Source organism: Heloderma suspectum, chromosome 3, assembly GCF_057233095.1.
Source record: "Heloderma suspectum isolate Gila_16-S chromosome 3, 16-S_ref, whole genome shotgun sequence".
Lineage (NCBI taxonomy): Eukaryota > Metazoa > Chordata > Lepidosauria > Squamata > Helodermatidae > Heloderma > Heloderma suspectum.
In genome coordinates this window covers 216216765-216238250 of record NC_139460.1, presented here as the reverse complement: position 1 = coordinate 216238250, position 21486 = coordinate 216216765, and the positions used below count along the sequence as shown (strand labels likewise).

Genomic DNA, 21486 nt, shown 5'->3' with positions numbered 1-21486 from the left:
GCCTCACTTCCTTTGGCAGGGGCTCACGGAGAAGGGCACAGATAATGTGGTATGCTTTGGATCATGAGCTGTTCCTTTCCTTCTCCAAACTTTTCTCTTCCCATCATTCTGGTACAAGTTCATCTTGGTTTCATCAGTCCAAAGAATCTTATTCCAGAACTGGGCAGGCTTTTTGGGGTGTTTGCTGGCAAAGGCTAATCTGGCCTTTCTGTTCTTGAGCGTTACCAGTGGTTTGCACCTTGTTGTGAAGCCTCTGTATTTACATTTATAAAGCCGTCTCTTGACTGTAGATGTTGACAATGACATGCCTACCTCCGCAAGAGTGTTCTTGACCTGGCTAGATGTTGTGAAAGGGTTCCTCTTCACCATGAGCAGAATTCTGCGGTCATTCACTTTAGTTGTCTTCTGTGGTCTTCCAGGCCTTTTGCTGTTGCTGAGCTTGCCAGTTAAGGCCTTCTTTTTCAGGATGTTCCAAACTGTTGTGTTGGCCACTGCCACTGTTTTTGCTATCTCTCTGATGGGTTTATTTTGTTTCGTCAGCCTAACGATGGCCTCCTTCACTCGCATGGACACCTCTTTGGACCTCATGTTGGGAGTTCCAGTGAACAGCTGCCACATGCAAATGTAACACTCAGAACCACCTCCAGGCCTTTTATCTGCTTGATTGGTCATGGGGTACACAGGAAACAGGCCACACCTGGCCATGCAGCTGCTTGTCAGCCATTCATTCCATTACTTATGAGTCACCAATGATGCGTGTGTGAGTGTATGCCACTGGCTGTCCTTCCTGAATGGTTAGTGCCCCACTTTTGTCAAACCCCTTGAATTACAGCTGAAAGTCCTGACTTCACTCCCTTCTGGGTGTGTTTCCTTTCAGCTTCAATGTGGTGGTGTACAGAGGCCAACTGCCAAAACAGTTATCCTTGTTCCAATATTTCTGGCCCTGACTGTATCTCTGTGCAGCCCATAGGATATTTATTTTGCCTCATTTTTAAAAATATGATTCCAGTATGCTGTTAGATTCTACATACAATGCAATCCTATACACACTTTCTTGGAAGCAAGTCCCAATGAACTCAGTAGAACTCACGTCTTAGTATACATGCATAGGATTGTGCTGATAGGTATCTATCATCTTAATATAGTACCTGCCTTTACTTGTCTACAGAACTGAAAATTACTACATTTGAGTTTGTTTCTGGAATACTGAAACCCTGGAACATTCCTTACTTTATCTCCAGTTTGGATTGTTCTGTGAGGTTTAAGGAAGGCTAGAGGCCGTCCATTTTTTGGTGTGTTTTTGGAGTAGAGTTTCACTTGGCATGATTTTAGTTACGTAATCCTGGAAAAGTGTGCATGTATGCACACACACACACAACTCAGGTGGTAGATTGATGTTTGCAAGCTGACCTCTGATCCCACTAAAGTCTTTTTATAGTATTATTTTAAAGGTTTTATTTATTCTCTCAGCAGCTCTAGAGGGTTTAGATGCATAGTTTACAGTCTGGTGATTGTTTCTTCTTTGTGGTCTGTCTACATCATACATATGGGCTGTGCACCTGCATGGAGACTTGTTTGGGAAACTTCCAAGCTGAACAAGTTTTTGGCAGGAACCCCTCCCGCACTGCCCATGTATATAGCGTGGGTTCCCACCTTCCCCTCAGTTCCTTTTCGACTACCTTAGCGTTACTTTGTGGGGAACTTCTTTGACATTCTTGTCAAGCTGTTTTTTTCTATCTTTATCTTGTCGTCCTTGCCCTTTTTCTTCCTTTTTCTTTTTTCTTCTTTATCTAAAACAAGAGAAAGAGAGAAAGGGAAAAGGAGAGCGGTGACAGTGAGCGTTGTTTGCCTCAGCAGCGATGCATCTTGCAGCTTATGGCCCAAAAGGCTCTATTCAGAAAGTATACAGCTTGTGGCAGTAAGGTACCTTCTTAAGACAGTCACTCTTTATGCCTAATTTGTATGGGAGAATCCCATAAAGTCGAATCGTGCCACCACCGCCAATCGTTATCGAAGCAGGTTTGCAAGAATAGGGCAGATCAACTAAAGGCAATCCTTTGGCAATGGGCCTTTCAGGTGGTTGATATGCCTCAGGCCCAAACACCTCGAGGACAGCCCACTGTTGTTCCTTCAACAAGTGCAAAAGGAGCGGTTTCCACAGCTCAGTCTTCCCCTCTGTTAACCACAGAGCTGGTTCAAGTAAACCCACCTATGCTGGGAAGGAACCTAACTATTTTGGTGGCTAAGAAATTTTCAAAAAAGGCAAAATGCCCTATATTGGCTGCGGACACACCGGAGAAAAAGAAGAGAAAGAAAGTCTCTGAACAGCAGGAGAAAGAGCGGGACATTCCGCCTCCCCCTCCTCTGCTTGATTCTCCTATTCGTGTTGTGGCCCCTTCCACACAAGCTGTCTCTTTGGATCCGGCCTCCACCGTCTCGGAAGGTGAGTTGAGGGATACACCAACCGCACCACCCCACCCGGCTCAGACAACTCAGGAACAGAGATCTAGGTCTCCAACACCATGCCGTTATGATATACAGTCACCTTGGTATCAACCGGCACTGTCTCCTCGGCAGCTTCCTTGATACCGATCTCCGGATCGATACCATACAGATCATTGGCATGAACGATAAGATGTGATCACTCTCGCTCTCCATCCCATGATTGGGATTGTCGTTTTTCTGCTTCATTGTCTCCTCCCCATGGACCTCAGCAAGATGTGGACTGGAGACTTAGGACGGATCAGGACCTTTTCCTGGATCGCTCTCGTTACTTAGGAGCTATCTCTCCATCATATACTCCGTTTCAACCCGAAAAACGGCCACAGTTCGAAATACAGGCCGTTTTCTGTCCTCTTCCTCCGGTACTGAGACGTACTATATCTATGATGCTACAACAATCCTGTCGGGACCATCAAGCTCCGCCTCCTCCAATTCCACCTCACGGTATGACTGAAATGGCACAATAACCTGCCCCTTCACTGGAATCCAGTGAGGACTATCAATCCGACTCTTCCTCCTATTCCTCAGTCCCCCCTTCGATCTCATCTCCAGATGATGCCATTGGGACACAAGATAGAGCCTCGCCTTCCAAGGACATGGGACACTTTTCTGAGCAAGTGCTTAGAATGGCACAATCATTGGGCATTGAGGTGCAACAACCTCCACAACAACTCCATGATCCAGTGTTCGATGCCGTCACAGCAGACATCACCCCGGTGGCCATCCCCTTTCTCCTAGCTCTGCTGAGTAGAGTGCAACAGACATGGAAAGCGCCTTCATCCTTGACCTCAATGTCCCAGAGGCTAGAATCTATGTACTGGGTTTAAGATACGGATGCTTCTTTCCTCTTTGCACATCCAAAACTGAACTCAATCGTAGAGGCTGCTCTCAAAAACCTCATGCCTCACCTGTGGATAAGGAGGGCCGTAAGCTCGATCTTGTGGGACGCCACCTCTACTCTTCAGCAGCAGTGGGATTTCAGATTCAAATTACCAGGCAATGATGGCCAGGTACCAATTGTTCCTTTAGGGAAAAATGGATTCCCTTATCGCTTACCTTCCTGAGAATCAATGCGAGTTAGCAAGAATGTTTCACGCGGAAGCATCCAAACTATTCTGTCAGCAGATCAATACCGCCCATCATCAGGCAGACTGCAATGCTAAGGTGATGATGGGTTCCGTCATCTTAAGGAGACATGCTTGGCTCCATTCTGCGGGCCTAACTCCTGAAGCTCGATCTAAAATAGTGGATTTACCCTTTGACGGCGAGGGTTTATTTAGTGCGAAAACAGACCAGCAAATGAATTCTGTGCAGAAGGCCAGAACAACTGCTCGTAAAATGGGCATTGGCCAAGTCCAACAACAATACCGCGTCCCTTATCGTCAGTGCTGCTGGTACTGACAACACCAGACCTACACCCCTCGACAACCTGGGGATCAAGCATCTAGATATCAACATCAGCAACAACAGCAACAAAGGAAAAGTTATCCTTTTCCTAAGTTTCAACAAAAGGCGAAGGGTGATGGATTCTGTAAGCATCGTCTTTAACTCCAGTCTTCTTCCTTTCCGTACTGACCATTACAAACTACTTTTTGGAGATCTCCTGAGCAAATTTTACTCGACTTGGATGAGAGTGACGTCAGTCAACTGTGTGCTAACTATTGTCCATTGAGGATACAAAATAGAATTCAACACACTTCCACCACTAGGTTTGGTACAGACCACCCCATTCTCGAAGGTCATTCAGGAGGAAACACAGTCTCTCCTAAGGAAAGGAGCTATCCAGCGCATTACCTCGGTATGGGTTTTATTTTCACCAGGTACTTCACCGTACCAAAACAGGATGGAGGCCTCCGACCCATTTTAGATCTTCAGGACCTGAAGAAATTTGTCGCTCCCAAGAGATTCAGAATGACAACCCTAGCCATGATTCTCCCTCTCCTCTGAAAGGGTTCATGGTTCGCCATGGATGATCTCAAGAATGCGTATTTCCACATAGCGATAGAACACTCACACAGAAAATTTCTCCGCTTTGCGATTGGCACGGAACTCTTCCAGTTTCACATTCTGCTGTTTGGTCACTCAACAGCCCCACGCATATTCACGAAGTGTATGGCTGTGGTCTGCAGTTATCTCTGCTTCAAGAGTGTAGAAATCTACCCCTATCTCAATGATTGGCTGTTAGTGGAAACCTCCTGAGAAGCCCTATCATCCGCTATTATAGTCGTTCTGAATCTCCTTCAGGCACTGGGACTAAGGATCAACAGGGAGAAATCCCACTTGACCCCCACACAAACAGTTCAATTCATAGGGGCTATCCTTGATTCCAGGACTGGGTGGGCATACCTTCCCACAAATTGCGTCAAAGATCTGGTCAAACATGCCACTTCAATATTTTTCAGTCGCCATACCAAAGCGCGCAACATTCAATGCCTACTCAGTTATATGGCAGCGACAGTATCAGTTGTAGAATGGGTCCAACTGCAGATGAGGACCCTGCAAAATTGGTTCATTCGAACTTTTGTCTTAACCAGCAACCCCTTCCTCGTCAGCCTTACGGTACCAGAGGAGATCGCTTTCAGCCTGAAGTGGTAGATGAATTCCAAACATCTTACTCAAGGGCTGCCATTTCTTCCCACTCCTCCTTCCAGGGTCCTGACCACAGATGCTTCCTTACTAGATTGGGGAACACATTGTGGACGTCTACGAACACAGAGGCTTTGGTCATCCACAGAAACAATTACCACATGACTTCCGGTCGGAGCCAATGTCGCCCTTGCAGCTTCCCGCGGGGTCTCTGCGGGACGCTATCTCAAACAGCTTTCTTAAAGGTTGAAAAACCTTTCTTTCTCTCCCCTGGAATTAAAAGGGGAGGCGGGAGCAGCTCTGGATGAAATTTTGGAAGAATAGCTCTGTGTGGCATTCAAGGGTTTCCCTTGTTATTGTCCTATCTTCCCCCCACACCCCAGATTCTTTTTTATTGAGTTAATCAACTGGGTACCAAAAATGAATGCAAAAGACAATAAGGGCACAATCCTATCGGGATGGTCAGCCGCCTCCTAATTCAGAGGCAACCAACTATCCAAAGCAGGGCAGGTGGAACATGGAGGGGACCTTGCCTCCACGTTCTGGCCATCCTGCATTTGCAGCTAGACAGCTGATTTTGGCTGTCTAGCTGGAGGCTTCAGAGTGGGGGGGGCTGGATGACATTTCCGCAGTTTCCTCCCCTCTCCGCCCCCGGGAATGCCCCCTTTTTGCTCACTCTGCACTGCTGTTACAAGCACAGTTGACAGGGAAGAACTGTGTTGCCTACGAGGCGGCAGGGGCGGGGAGCGCAGTTTCTGGGAACCAAAAAATCCTATGGCTATCTGGACACTGTCTAGCAGCCATAGGATTGCTCTCTCCATCAATGTAACAAGGAGATCCCATCCAGTTTTGAGACAAAAAGAATACAGTAGAAAAATAATGGAAAGAAAGGATATCATGTAAGTTTAACAGGAAGGTATAAGTGCATAAAATGTGGGCTCGGGGGGGGGGCATAGGAAGAGAAGTGTCATAGTTAACATGATTTAAACAGATACCAAATAGCATAGAAGGTATCTAGTTTGACCAAAACTCTACAAAGCCTGACAGCTCAATTTCTTTAGGAGAATTAAGTGTCATATATAAGTGTACCAGGCTCATAGCTGACATAGATCAGGTGCCTTCGGCGCTGAGGAATCTTCATATATTCATCAACTAAGCAGTGTACAATGGATTTTTTTTTTGTGGAGGATTCCCTTAAGAGCTTCCCCCCAAACTGACAAGAGTGCAAGTTTAGGTTCCCAATTAATAGTTCACTTGAATATTTCTAAAGATTTTCTAGAAAATTTGCAACCAGAGACCTGCCAAAACATCACAACTCCACCACATATGAAGGTATGTACCTGTGTCCTAACAGCCACATGAGCATAATGTAGAGATTGAGCTACTGATATGCAGGTAAAGTCCCGACAATGCAGAGATTTCAAAGACAATTTCCTGGCTCTGGCCAAGGCTGAATGCAAGGTTTTCTTAGCTTACAACATAGTTGATTGATCCACTGAAATGCGACTCTCACATCCATCTCCCATCCTGTTTTTAACCCTTCAGGCATGCCTCAGGACTCCCATAGTAAGATGGCATAGATCTTTAATACCAGACTTCTGGAATTAGTTGGAGTAGTTAACACTAGCCCCTCAAATCCAGTCAGTGGGCATAACTTCTGCGGAGAAAAAGGCTTGATTTGTGGCTATTTCCCACCCAGCCTTTCAGGTTAATTTCACTGCTGGCCTATCCCATGATGGCTACCAAAGCACTATTGAAGCATCTGGTGGGAGGAGTGAACCATGAAGCCGTTGAAGATGTGTTTGTTGAAGCCCTGCCTTTCTGTTTTGCTTGCCCATCATTTTCTGGTTGCATTAATGCCTTCGCATAACTGCTTGGATGTACATGCCAGTACATGTCCAGCAACATGGTCCCTTTTTCCTATTAATTTACAACAGTCGTTGTTGGCCTTTTTCTGATTTTTTTTTTTCATTTCCTTTTAGTGCTAAAGTGCAGGTGCACTAATAAAAAAATCAGCAAGCAAATGTTCACATGTTTTTGCTTTGGATTGCTACGGCTGGCACTGTAACAGTGTCACTCACTGATGCCTTTGCTGTGGTATTGCAGGATTGTAATGGGAAAAATAGTACCAAAACGTACACTTAATATGTGAAGTAGGTGACCCTATTAAGCCCAGGCTTAAAAGTCAGGGTCACAGAAGCCTTTTTTTTAAAAGCAAGAAATAAACTTTGAGATATCAGAGATCTTCTGCTGCCATCTGTACTCCCAAGAGTCTCTGTGTTTGAGAGAATACTCATGTCCTTTTTTTGACTACACTCGCCCTCATCTGCCTACTTGTGGTCTCCAGTGGCTCGTATCACCTGAAGCCTGAGGGAATGAGGAGATGAGACAATAAAAATAGAAGGCTTGCAAGTGAAAGCAGGAATAACAAAGGCTGTGGTTTTCCCTTAAAGCTTGTGGTATGTTTGTGATTAATGTACAGCTAGCTAGCTTTCCAAAAATCAATTGTTCTAGCAAAGATCTCTGTGGGAAATGCACACAAGTGCTCTCACTTTCTCTTTGGTTCTCTGTCTTTTATTTTTAAACATCCTTAAAGTAGCACCCATCTTTAGGAACCAGGTGGCTTATGATGTTTCATCCTATTCTAAACACATGTACTTTTTTTGGTATATCTCTGTGTATTCTTGCTGAATATTTTCCCCCTCCCTTCCTTTGAACAATAGGGTCATCCTGGTCTCAGTAAATGACCAATTGTTTCTTCAGGACTGACCTCAGGGAAAAATGGTTCAGAGAGTTTGCAGCAAAAACCAGACAAGCGCAGTGCTGATTGGCGGGGGTTTGTGATATTACAAACCTACCTCCCCTGCAGCAGTTTTGCAGTTATTGTTTTTTAAACTCACTATGCCTAAAAAAGATAATTTAATTGAAGAAACATACCAGTGGTGCTTTAAAAATAAAACTGGTAGACAGTTCACCTGAATCATAGTGGAAGGGCCAAGACTGATGACCTGCTGAATCAGCATTCAAATCTCTAAAAAGTAGATCTGTGTTACTTGTATTGCAAAGGCAGGAGGAAGGTGAGTTCACCTTATGGAGATCGGGAGGGATACACCACAACTCCTATTTTTATGGAATGTTTGTACAAAACTTTGGAGAGTGTTTATTCCACAAGACTTTATGCAGGAAGGATGCTTTTTTAAGGAAGGGGGGGTGCGCTCTCTGACTCTCTATAGTATGTGTATATAGGGAGTTGATATGTGCAACAAAATTTGTGTATGAGCCTATTTTTGAAGAGGAACTGCCCATAATGGAAAACTGCCCATATTGCTTTAGTTTTCTCAAATATATATATTTGCAGCATCCTACAGTTGCATTTTGCTGCCTGTGTTAGCTTGTCTCAAGGCAGATAATCCCCTTAGAAGTTAAAACTGCAACATCCCCTACTGCAAATAAATGCTTCAATATCCCTTGTTTGAAAAACATCTTCAGGCTCCCAAATAAACTGACAGTAACAATTTCCTGTTGTGTAGGCAGTGCAGGGAGCATCTTGTTTGCTGAGAAAGCAGAACTGTAGGATTATGAGGACCTGTGAGAGCTACTTATTTAAAATATATGGAAAATAAAAATAGGTGTAGTCTTAGAATCCCAATTTGGCCTCTGAATACAAAGTATATGCCCTGTCAAAACTGCTGTAGTCTACAGAAAATTATCCTCTAAGTATTACATTCAGAGTAGATTTTTATTTAAAAACAGCCCCTACACACACAATTATTGCTTAACTATTTTTTGTTTTAATCTTGAATGTGGGAACACAAGATTTTGGAGCCTCATTCCAGATTATATGACATCTTTATAATTATGTAAAACAGAGTTTATTTTAGTAATTTTTTAATCTTCCTTTTTGCCCGCTCTTTTAAATATTACATTAAAACCATTCCTTTTTTAAACACCTCAATGACATTTGTTCTTGCTAGGCTTAATAAGAACCAATACAAGTAGACTCCTCATTATCCAAATCTTGATTGCCCTGGAATTCTAATTATTCCAAATTAATTATGTGCCTCTGATGTCGTTCCAGGTCTTTTTTTAAATGTAATATGCATGTCCACGCACTGTTGTAGCAATGTTTTAACAATTCAGGTTTTACAGGATCAGCTCTCAGAGTAGATTCATATGACTATTTTCCACAGTCACTATGACACCACAATGCAACTATGTGGACCCTTTGTGTGGTAGACATTATCTTTGTCAGTGTATTGTAGAACGAATACCTAGAATTCTTCTAGCCCTACTTGGAAGGACCAGGTGGCCAAATATTTATGAACCTGAAAGACTGCACTTGACCATTGGAATGCCATACCATGATATCTTGGGCAGTGATATTAATCTAAAATATGCTGGCTAGCAAAATAACCCTTAGTAGAACTGTATGTACCGTGCAATTCTCATTTATGGCTTCATTCTCTGAAACTCTTGCATGGAAGAACACTGGGAAAAATACTTACAAAAAATTGAATCTTTGAGCTTTTGTGGTGTAATGGTTAGAGCGTTGGACTGGGAATGAGAAGACCCGGGTTTCAGTCCCTACTCTGCCATGAAGCTCACTGTGTGACTTTGGGCCGGTCACTGTCTCTTGGCCTAAACTACCTCACTTTCTCTTGGCCTAATCTAGGGTTGTTGTGAAGATAAAATGGAGAGGAAGTCATGTGTATTGCCTTGGACTCCTTGGAGGAAAAGTGGGATATAAATGTAACAAAGGACACATAAATTTATATTTTAGGCACATTTTACTTGTTTCCAGGCCCCTATACCTTTTTGGTCAAGCCCCAACTCCTTGGAGACTCTGGCTCCTTTGAAATTCCTCCTGCCCATCACCACATCGGAACCTGCAATGTATTCTGCTCAACCAACCAGAAGTCTCTGTCTTCTCCCTGTTGCCACTGCCTGTCCCATCCATATTATTTACAGCAAGATTGATGATACAGCAGGGAGCCCAGGCAGCTGCAATTTCCCTTGAAGTGTCCTCATCTTTGTGCAATCCCTGTCATTCCCTCAGGCTTTCCTAGCAAACTATTATGGGGTCAGATGCCACACTTTGGCAAATTCTGTTTTGCATAAGAGGGCTAAAGAGCATAAAACAAATGCCCAAAGCTAATAAAGAAATGGTTTGAGATCATCTGTGCTAGGGAGAACTCAATATTATTTCTGGAAAGGGGTGAAATATAAGATTATGCCTGCCAAGAAGATACTCAAATTTCAGTGGTTAGACGTAGAAGAATCAATGGATTGTCAGCTATGGATGAGCAGGGCTTAATGAAGTTGTAGATTTTTCAAAGCCCCTGGGAGTCCTTAATAGCAAGAAGAGTTGTATGTGCCCATCTTGAACTGTGGTCTGTAGGGACAGATATAAAATGCAAAAGAAATCAGAGGGAATATGGTTTTTTAAGGTTTCTGTGATGGGGAAGCTAAACCACTCAGCCCTTGTTGACATTTGGCACAGCAGTTTTAAACCGAGTTTGACATTAGTGTATTTGTTGAAAGATTTTCCAAATGCATTACTTGCATTTTAAGACAGAGCAATTTCCTGCTTCTTAATGGAATGAAGAAAAGCACTGGAACAGTGGAATGTGATATTTCTTCTAAGCAATATTACTGGGCTGTCTATAATGTATTCTGATGTCATATTTTCATCTGTCTCCTATACAGTGTTAATCACTGGAGTATCTTTCTCCTGAACTGTGTTTCAATAGAGTGAGTGTGTGTATGTGTGTGTGAGAGAGAGAGAAGTGCCCTTTAAAGGCTTTGTTGAAGGAATCAGGACAGAGAACCTTTTGTGTCTGGTTTCACTATTCTTATCTTGGGGAAAACTGGCCAAAGGTGGCTACTTTCAGAGTGCTGGTTGGTAACCTACATAAATTAACTGAATTCAATTTACTTTATTATGGACATCACAAAATAGCTCTCGCCAAAGAAAGCCCCATCCAACGAAGTTAAAGGACTGTTATATGCAAGGGCTAGATGAAGAATGAGGTCTCACGGTTAAACCATAATTCAACATTGTCTCTGAGCCACAATCCATATCTTCTTTGATACCATCACATACCAACAGAGAGAGGCTGTGAACTCATTCCTAAAATCTACTGGGAACATGGTCATTGAGCTCCTGTTGTGTGAGCTGCAGTCATATTCCAATCTGTGGGGAGCTGGGGGAAGAGAGCCAAAGTTAGTCTGAAGGATGATTCCACTATTACGTTTCCCTTTATGTTTTCCTGAGGCCTGTGTAAATAAGAAGTGTGATATGTCAGGAATAGAGACATGGCCAACTGGTGGGCTAAAGGACAGATATAATCTGTGAAGTTATTGCACCTGGCCTCTGGCAGCCCACAGAATCTTGAGTGCTTCAAAAATGCTGCCCACGGTTTCACTCATAAGAAAAAGAAAAATGTTGTCAAATGTTGTAGCTGATAGAATCTACTCAAAGGGTGTTTCCAGACAAGGCTTTATTGTGCAATCACCCTGCCTCATTCATGGAATTTTACAGGGGGGTCCAGTCTTCCATTTACAACCTTCCTGTGTTTTCCTACCACTTCTTCCATATCTTTTCTTTCCACAAAAAATATGTTAAGAGAAAGACAGAATGGCTGAACGCTGCCTTTTGATAGGTAGCACTAAGAACCAACCATCTGGAAGCACCCTTTGTTGCATCTGACTTTTGGTTTTGCATGTAGTACCTTAACCAAGACGTACTTCGAGAACCCACGAGACATCTTTTTTATCATAATTGCATTATTGTTGTTCTTTAGGCCCTCTCCCCTACTTGGTGATTTCCAAGTGCAAAGCACTTTTATGTGTTGTCAACTTTGTTATAGAGCTTAACAACCCATGAAGAGGTCCAGCTTCTGGACCTATATTTGGGGAATACAAAAGCCCTCAGGAAAACAGACATTGGCCAACTTTGGCCTTCAAAAAGGTAAATATTATAGGTATGCATCTCCTGACCAGTTTGCAGGACATTTATGGAATATGTATCTGAGATATGACTTCTAACTACTCAGATTTACAAAGTCATGCATCTTCTAGTTGCTTTAGCCTTCTTTCCTACACACATCTTCAAAACAGAGGCATTAGGTAATTATTGTGGTTTAATGGCTGCCAGTGAGACCTCTTCCTTCTAGAGCCAGTGTGGTGTAGTGGCTAGAGTGCTGGACTGGGAATCGGGAGATCCGGGTTCTAGTCCCCACTCGGCCATGGAAGCTCACTGGGTGACTGGGCCAGTCACAGACTCTCAGCCCAACCCACCTCACAGGGTTGTTGTTGTGAGGATAAAATGGAGGAAGGAGGAGGATCATGTATGCTGCCTTTAGTTCCTTGGAGGAAAAAAGGTGGGATATAAATGCAATAAATAGATAGATAGATAGATAGATAGATAGATAGATAGATAGATAGATAGATCAGATACAGCAAAAGTGTTTCTGGTGTTCTAAAGGTAACTTAGTTTTTTAAAACTGCCATGCTGTTTTACATGGCATCTTGCAACAACAATTAATCATAGTAAACGGAAAATACCTGCTTGGAAGCATAATTCCTTTTAAATGGGTGTGGAGGGGAGGAAAGTGTGGAAATCAATCTTAGAATTTTTTTTGGTCAAATATATATTTGAAGATGTTTTGCAAGAGAGACCCAATGTATTCTTTTTGGGATCTCTTTCATGAGTTTTTCTATTTCTTCTCTTTCAGCTCTTTGAGAACTTCTACTTTGGAGAAGTGGAACTGAATTCAGTCTGCCTCTCTCAGCGCTTCTCAACAGACAACTCAGGTTACTATGCAACATCTGGGCAGCTCACTTTCTCTTGAAGTGCAATCTCATCTGTCCCAACCAATTGTGTATGATGACATCAGAACTGCATGATACACGAGATGATGATGATTTAAATTGCTCCTGTTAGTGGGACACAGTCATTCTGTCCTCCTGAATCAGCCTTAGCACTTGGCAGTCAAATTGTTTCTGAATTTGCAAATCCACAATGATCTGAGCCCAGTGAAAACATGGCTACGCAATTAAATAAGTTGTTTTGGTTGGTTGTTTTTACTGAAGAAAAATGCTGGATGCAGAAGAAATAATACTATTTGCATTTAAGTTTAAGTTAGCTATAAATAAATTCATAAAAGTTTTCAGTCCAATGTGTTTTAATAGCTGACCTTTACACACATACCTAATGTTAGCTGTGTGGCACACTGATTGCTCCATGAACCAACTCTTTCAGTTTACAAAAACTCTCCTCTCTTGTTGTATGGAAGTGATTTTTACTGACTGCAAGCGCATGTGGCCTGATAAGGAACTCTTGTTGTGTCTGAAATAAGCACTCCAAACACAATCCCTGCAAAGAGACATGTTTCCACATGAGGGATCAGCTGTTACCAGGTGGACCGTAGTCTGCATAACTCTGCTACATGGTGATCAAAGACCACATACAGAAATAAAGTGTGTTTCAAAAAGATGGATCCGATTTGAAATCGCTATATCTCTGCAACCACGAACTGCCCATGAATGAAAGGGTGGGGCATAGAGTTTCAAATGATTACCACTAGATGCCTCTCTCAGCGCACAAACAGCCCCTAGCCACAGTCATTCGCAAGATGGCGACCCCGCAACACAAGGTGTTTTGTGTTCTGCAGTTCAGCAAGACTGAATCCGCAATTGTGGTGCAGCATGCGTTTCAACGGTGTTTTGGCATTGATCTGCCAATGCCAAAGAGTATTTGTCGTTGGTACCGACAGTTTGAGGAAACAGGCTGTTTATGTAAGGGGAAGAACACAGGGCGACCACGCACTTCAGAGGAAAACGTGAGAAGAATTCAAGAGAGTTTTCAGCGTAGCCCACGCAAGTCCACTCATTGTGCCAGCTGAGAACTTGCGATCTCTCATACGACTGTCTGGCATGTGTTAAGGCGATGTTTAATCATGAGGCCATACCGGTTGCAATAGCTACAGGCTCTTCGTGCAGGTGATATGCTTTGAAATTGGGTCCATCATTTTGAAACACCCTGTAGTAATGCTTGGTTATTCTCATGCACAGTCTCATGTGGAAGCCACCATGGACAATAGGCCTGATGCGTCCACGTGTAGAGCAGCATGTGCACAGTCCTGTGCCCTTCCTGTGATTCTCAAGATTGTGGCTTGTAGCTTAAAAAACATCAAACAGCTGCTGTGTAGGAGTCCCATAATTCTTTCAATTCATAACCATCTCCAGAATGAAGGGAACAAGAGAGAGAAAATCAAAAGGGCATTAATAGGATGTGAAAGGATAGATCAAAAGAAAATGGAAAGGAAGTCAAAGGAGAGTACAGGTATTCTAGTATAATCTGGAAAATAATGTGCTATATTAGTGGATGCTTGGAATAAACGCTGGAAGAACGAATCCAGCCAATCTAATGACTGGCATAGGTTTGGTTGAAAATGATTTCATGATATTGGCCGTGTTAGGATAATCACGGGCGTCTAAGAACCCATCCTGAGTTCTTCCCCCGCATGTGCTGTACTCGTGACTACAGTTTGCATAATTACCTGCAATGCAGTGAGGTTTGCTGTGTCGTCTGAACATAGCACAGTGGAGGTGGCTTCCCACCCATCCCACAACCCCCATTACAAGCCATGGGTTGTGGTGTGGGTAAGAAGCCATTCCTGCTACACCATGTGCAGGGTTCAGACAACATGGCAACCTGTGCTGCATCACGAGTAATTATGCAAATTGCAGTCATAGGCACAGCATGCACAGGAGGGGGGAAGATCCCACAATGGGTTCTTTTGCCCCCGTGATCGTCTGAATCCTGTCACTGTATGTGTTTTTCAGTACTGGTAAGAAGTGTTCAGTCAGCATCCATCTTCTTCTGAGTGTTACACACCAGTTTTATGTCTAGGAATTTATATAAAGAGAATAGATGTATATCTGCCAATGTTAAAAGACAACGTGCATACATTTTTATTGTATATCACTTGGAGATCACTGTGCACATTAAGTAATATTAGCAGCTTAGTTTTCAGCAGTGATGATACTTCATTTGCTTACTTGCTCAATCAAGCCCTGTTTCCTTGGTTAGCCTCTCAGGATGTTCTATCACTTCTTATTTAAAAAACCCAGTTCATGGTAGACAGCATGAAACACTTTTTGTGGCACAGAAGGATTTATGCACTATTTTAATGATCACTCTTAAAATATGGAATCATTGCTCCCTGTTCACTCCCTGGCTGCCTGATGGCATTACCTACATTCTTCAGCTATTAAGAGTTTCTTTTGAGGCTCTTAGCTGCTCTAAGCTTTAACTTTGTCAGTCACATAGGAGAGCACAGGTAGTCGCTTGAGGTCTGATCCTGAGAGTACTCCCACACACAACAGCTTTCAGTACCTTTTGAGAAGTGCTCAGCTTGCTGAATTGTGGTCCTTTTGGCTCTTCCTCTACCCAGGCTGAGAGGGGTTCTTGTGGTGTTGTGTTTTTCCACTTGTTCACAAAAGCTAGTCATCTCTTCTGCAGTAGAAGGAGAAGTACATCTAAAAGCTCCTCAACATATTTTTAACTACAGTAACCAAGAAGCTGTTTATGCACTTAGCAATATACATGCTAAATATTAAAGCCCTTAAAAGGACACAAGTACTATTTTTATTCTTCTTTGTCTGCAGTTCCCTCATAGAAGCTTTTTCAATAAATTTTCTTTCCTGACCAGTTTTGTCCTTTATCATCTAAGCACTGATTTTTCTCTAGCCCTTTGTCATTGAGCTTAATATTAATATTGCTGGATTTGATTACTTTGGGCCAGATTCTGCTTTTCCAATTATTTTTGGAGAGTAGTGTTTTACTCTCTGGGTACTACCACAAACCCAAATGGACTAACCTGAAGTGTGACAAGTCAGCGCAGGGTCTTTTTCACTGCCACTGTTTCAGCCCCATACACTGAATGTCTGTGCAGACCCATCATGCTGTAGACATTACTTATGAGGTCAAAGCCTAAACTAGCAGAACATAATTTATTTTAATGAGGTTGGAAAGGGTTTCTTTTAATTGTATTACTTTCTTTTCTCTCTCTCTCTCTCTCTCTCTGTGTATATATATATATTTAATAAGTTCAGTCCTTTATAATGTATGAAGTATAATTAATTCAACAACGTTGGATTAAATTACTAAATAAAATTCACAACGGAGATAAACAGAACTGGAATTAATTCCTATCAAGCTGAACAGTGTTGTAATGTCTGATATGGATGTTTTAAGGGCAAACTGTTTAATACATAGATTTTTAATTTTATAGTGAGTTATCTTGGTTATATCCATTTTGCAAGCTATCCTGAACAGAATCTTGCAGCTAGCTAATGCAGTATGCACAATTTATAAATGCTCCGCATGGGGCATACCTGAAGGACAGCATACAAATCATGTCAAAATCTTAAATTGCAGGTAGATACGGTAGTGCAAATGTTTGGACTCAGCACATTAAAAATGTAATGACCGAGTACCAGCAATACTTGACAACGTCCTTGTGAAGGCTTTGGGTAAATCTCAAAATAGTTGGCCAACTCCAGCCTACCCAAATATAAATGGACACAGAAGCCATTCTATTGGAGAAGGCAAATCGTGATCACAGGAGATGGTAGCGATATTTCTCATGTTCAGTGACTATAGAAGCTAGTGTATCTCCACGAAGGCTTAACTCCAAGATTTGGGGAGGGTTTGCACCCTACATATACTCCTGTAAGTACTGTAAGCAAACCTACACATAGGCTGCATGTGATCACACACACACATACACACAGAACTGATTTACACTTTACAGTTAACACAAGTCCCTGCTGACTACCTTTTTTGTAGTGTGTGAACATATCTCAAAACATACAGTGAACATACTCCTCGCGGACTCTGTCAATCACAGCAGCAGGGGTATATTTGCTACATGTTTTTAGATGTGAATGCCCTTCAAAAGATATGGTGTGGAAACATGATGACCTGTCTTTGCTGCTGTATCACGTAAAGCAGCTCTGAGCAAAACACAAGCACAAAATCCAGGCTCATTCAGGCTCCCTGTAGGCACCAAAAATGCATTTTTGGCAGTAATGCAGGTTAATTGCAAACTCCGAATGTATCTGATACATTACAGAAATTTTAACAGCCTTTTTAATTTAAATTCCCTAGAAACATGACACACCTCAAATAGATGTTAGCACTGGAGCCAAGAAGGCATCACAAAGGATGTGGGTGAGAGAGAAGCCTGTGCTGAGGGTGATTAGGAAAGGTGACCAGCAACAACAAAGAGGATTTTTTAAAAAGCTGTAAAAGCCCAAAATGACAAACAAACAAAAAGCTGCACCAATACGAGAGCCATAAGTAAGGTAGTTCCAAGTAGATCTTGAGGAAACATTAGAAACAAGTAAAAAATTTGCCCTGACACATCTTGAATCATGTTAGGCACAATATATTGGTGCAGCTGTCTTTTTTGTCTTGACTAGGCAAGGTGACCCTGCTGTATCACTCCAAGGGGGGCTGGAGCTCAGTATACCAATGGCCCTGAAATAACAGCATCATTTATTTATAATATTTATAAAATGCTGCACATCAAAAGATTTCAGACCGGTGAACAGCAGAAATTAAATAATAGAACACCATGTTAAAACAATTAAAACATTTTAAAAGAAACAAATTCTGAATTTAATAAACCGCAGCTGGTCACTCAATCATGACTGACTGAAATCTCTGTGACATATACAAGCCTAGCAATGCTGAGCTGCTGCCTCCACCCCACTCATTTATTTACCCCATATTCTTCCTGTTTAGCTTGCCTCCATTTCCCTCCTCTTCCTCTGTTGTCATACTGTGTCGAAGTTTAGATTGTAAGCCCTGTGGGGTAGGGACCTGTCCTCTTCTACTGTGTAAAGCACCACACCCATTGATGGTGCTATATTAATAAATAATATTTAGTTGGGGTATAGGAGGAGTTGAATTTTAAACCTTTTACATATCTGTAGGATCTTGTGGGACCCTGCACAAGATGTCTGCAAGGAACAAGCAAATCAAACCACTCTGCAACCACTGGACATACAATACACGGAAGTTCAAAACGTGCTGCATTGTGTAATAAGCAGCCCTTATTTCTGAGTCATCCTGTTAATTGCTGTAGTATTCACTGACAGAGGCTGAAGCAATTGATTTGTGCCCTGCACAAAACACCAACTCAGCTGACAGGCTCAACGCTAGAAATATTAAGAACCAGGGTCATTGGGCTGCAGTCAAACACTCCTCAACATTTGACAGGTTGCTCCAAACAGGCACTCTAAGTACACCTCTGCCTCTCTGTTTGCAACTTGCTCTTGCTTAAATTTTCGAACACAGCATTTTGACTTGAGAATTTGCTTTCTCCCCTGTTAGACAGCTTGGCACTGCATTTGACAAAGCACCATCTTTTGCAGTGCAATACAGCTGAATTGATTCTGCTGCTCATGTTGCCCTGTGTTATCCATCCCTTGTGATTCGAGCTGGAAATTACAGGGTTATTCTTACTGTAAAGCTTTCATCTTGATAGCCACTTTGAAATTGCATCCCTGACTTGAAAATGATAGTGTATGCCCAAGACTGCAGATTTTTGCATCTGAAACCACAAGGATTCAGAGCTTACAGATGAATAATACCAATAGCAGTCCTTTTTTTCTCCCTGCTTTTACACTGATAGTCTGGACATCAATCCTATGCCTGAGCTAGACATAGATCCTGTTTGAATTTTCTGATTTTATTTTTTCTTTTGTTCATTCTCACAAAAAACTACATGCGTAAAGACCCCGTCACACTGCCCCTAGCAACTGAAACATGCCTAGATTTATCTCCCAATGCTTTGATACCAAAAAATAAAGGGGGGACTCCCTTGCTGCATAGACCTGAATCCTTCTGAATCCTGTTGTCATCTGAGTTCCTGTCCATAATATCTGTTGCTTAAAAGGAGGTTACATGATGTGCCATCTGCACACAGACAATAAATAAGATGGATGAAGCAGTTTAGGATGGTCTGTGTTTGATCAGATTATATGTGGCTTTTAGTAGATCAAGCATCTGTATATCTCACAGGATAGTACAAATATGATCGGCAAATGGTGAAACGTGAGTTACTGCAGCTGAGTTTCCAAATATAAAAACAACTCAGGCTTTCTTGCATTCATTAAGGAAACAGTCCTTGATTGTAATCATGACACAAATATGTGGGATTGCAGGAAACCAGGATTTATTACATTTATCTTTCCCTTTCTTCCAAGAAGCTTTAGATGGCATATGCAGTTCTCCCGCTCTGTGCTGTCCTCTCAACAACCCTGTGAGGTTGGTTAGAGACAGTGACTAGCTCAAGGTCACCCAGTGAGCTTCATGGCTGCGTGAGCATTTGAATTTAGGTCCCTAGTCCAACACTAACCACATCACCACACTGGATCCTTTGGGCGAAATCCTATGCATGCTTAGACAGAAAAAAAGTCCTACAATTCCCAGTATGTGGGGAGTTGTAGGACTTGTTTCTGTCTAAACATGCATAGGATTGCACCCTTAGTATGTTTGGAGACACCCCACTCCTCATGTGTGCACCCTGACCTTATGCATAAATACTATCAAGTAAGTCCCAATGGCCTTTACTCAAGTAAACGCGCATAGCATTGCAGCCTTGTTTTTCCCCAGAAAGCAACCAAAGAAAACCTACCAAAACCACATCCACTCTTCCTTCCCCGTGAGTAATAATATTTTGTGTGCAAACTATTGCAACTGATGGCATGAAATACTTGAGATCGTATCATGGCATTTCTAGGGTTTGACAAAATCCTTCCTTTCTCATTCATCACCCTGCATATTTTCTAAAGCATGTCAAAAGATTATGACTACAACAAGCTTTGGATCCATTTAAGACACTCATCAGTTTCCTCTGTGTAAGATGTTCTGTGTAAACAGCAGCATCTTAAACCGAGCAAGTTGCTCTGCTCAAGGTATGTCACATGATACTTAATCATGCCTCTTTTGCCAAAGGAACAGATGGCTGATGCATTTCTGTAATGAACGTAGTGCCACACGGGCATTGTCTGAAAACTTACAGCCACATGTGGCTTATTCATAAATCAGGCAACCAAGGTTGAATCGGCTAAGGTACTAATTCTGTGCTTCATTTACTAATTGCATAGGTCTAGTACTCACTGAGGTGGTAAACCTGTCTGGGCTGTGCTACCTCAGGCAGGGGCTCTTATGATTGAGTGCTCCTCCATATATTAAAATCCCTCTACACAGAAAACTCAATGTCAGGGGAAGGAGTTCTCACCCTGTGTTTTCCCCATACTAGTTTTTGCCTAATATTTTGTCTGGAACATAAGAAGACACGTTACAACAGGTCGGATTACTGTCCATCTAGCCTGCTACTGGCTACTCTTCCTGGCCATCCTTTTCCTCTCCAGGGTCTCAGGTATAGCAGAGGTCATTCACATCATGTGCTTACCTTATCCTGTCTTTCTTTTTTCTAACTAGAGATGCCAGGGATTGAACCTGGGACCTTTTGCTTGCAAAGCACATGCTTGGCCACTGAGCTACAATCCTTCCCTTAAAGGAGGTTCTAATGGTATGGACCCCCAACCATAGTCTTAAGTGGTACAACCCAAACCAACGGCGTCGTTCAGCTCTTAAATGCAGAAGTGGCTCTATATTTGGGGCAAATGGGGCAGTGACCCTCTGTTTCTTCCCCACCCTCTTGTGGCAGAGAAATCCCACACAACCAGGTAGATTTGCTCCAATGCATGGCATGCAGTTGCCAATTGCTGTGCATGATCTTCTACTGCCCTCCTCCAACAATCTCAGTAGAATATTGTGTCTCTGCCCCACCAGCCCCAATGGGCACCAGCCACCACTGCTTAAAAGATTTGAGGCCCAATCTCACCATTGCCACCAATGGAAGGGTTTTTTTTTTAAGTTTAATTGCCATTTGGGGGGGAGGGCACAGTGTACATGGAGGGGATGCTAAATCCTCCCCTCCCCAACTGTGATTCCCTAGAAACCCCCACCCCACTCTGGTAATTAAACTTAGAAAAAACGTCCCACTGGCATCAGTGGAAAGATTTTTCTAAGCTTAATTGATGTGCAAAACGATTAGGGATGGGGCCTTGCAGTTTTTGGGGAGGGGATGATCCTTCCTACCCTCCCCAAAACTGCAAAAACAAAACCTTGAAATACATGCACCACCACCCCTGCAAATTGGCCCCTGTAATTGCAATTAAATGGAGAGAAATTTTTTTCCATTGGGACCAACTGACACTTAGGGCTCAGGGGAATAGATCCATGGCCGTGGGAAACAGATTTGGGGCCCAGAGGCCTATCAGTGCCCCTGGCCCAAACATAATAAGAGAGAG

At 42.6% G+C, this 21486-nt stretch overlaps 1 protein-coding gene across 3 annotated transcripts in view; it reads left to right on the top strand.

Annotated features, from left to right (window-relative positions):
* ASCC1 (activating signal cointegrator 1 complex subunit 1) overlaps nt 1-18056 on the top strand; it is a 97953-nt gene extending 79897 nt beyond the window's left edge. For 2 of the 3 annotated variants that reach the window (XM_084845577.1, XM_084845576.1), the window contains one exon: nt 12825-16284. In XM_084845577.1, coding sequence (XP_084701703.1) covers nt 12825-12941 — 117 coding nt within the window. In that variant the 3' untranslated portion in view covers nt 12942-16284. Of the gene's footprint in view, nt 1-12824 lie in introns of all 3 variants that reach the window. The other variant, XM_084845575.1, reaches the window with a different exon arrangement.
* The last annotated feature ends 3430 nt before the right edge of the window (nt 18057-21486 follow it).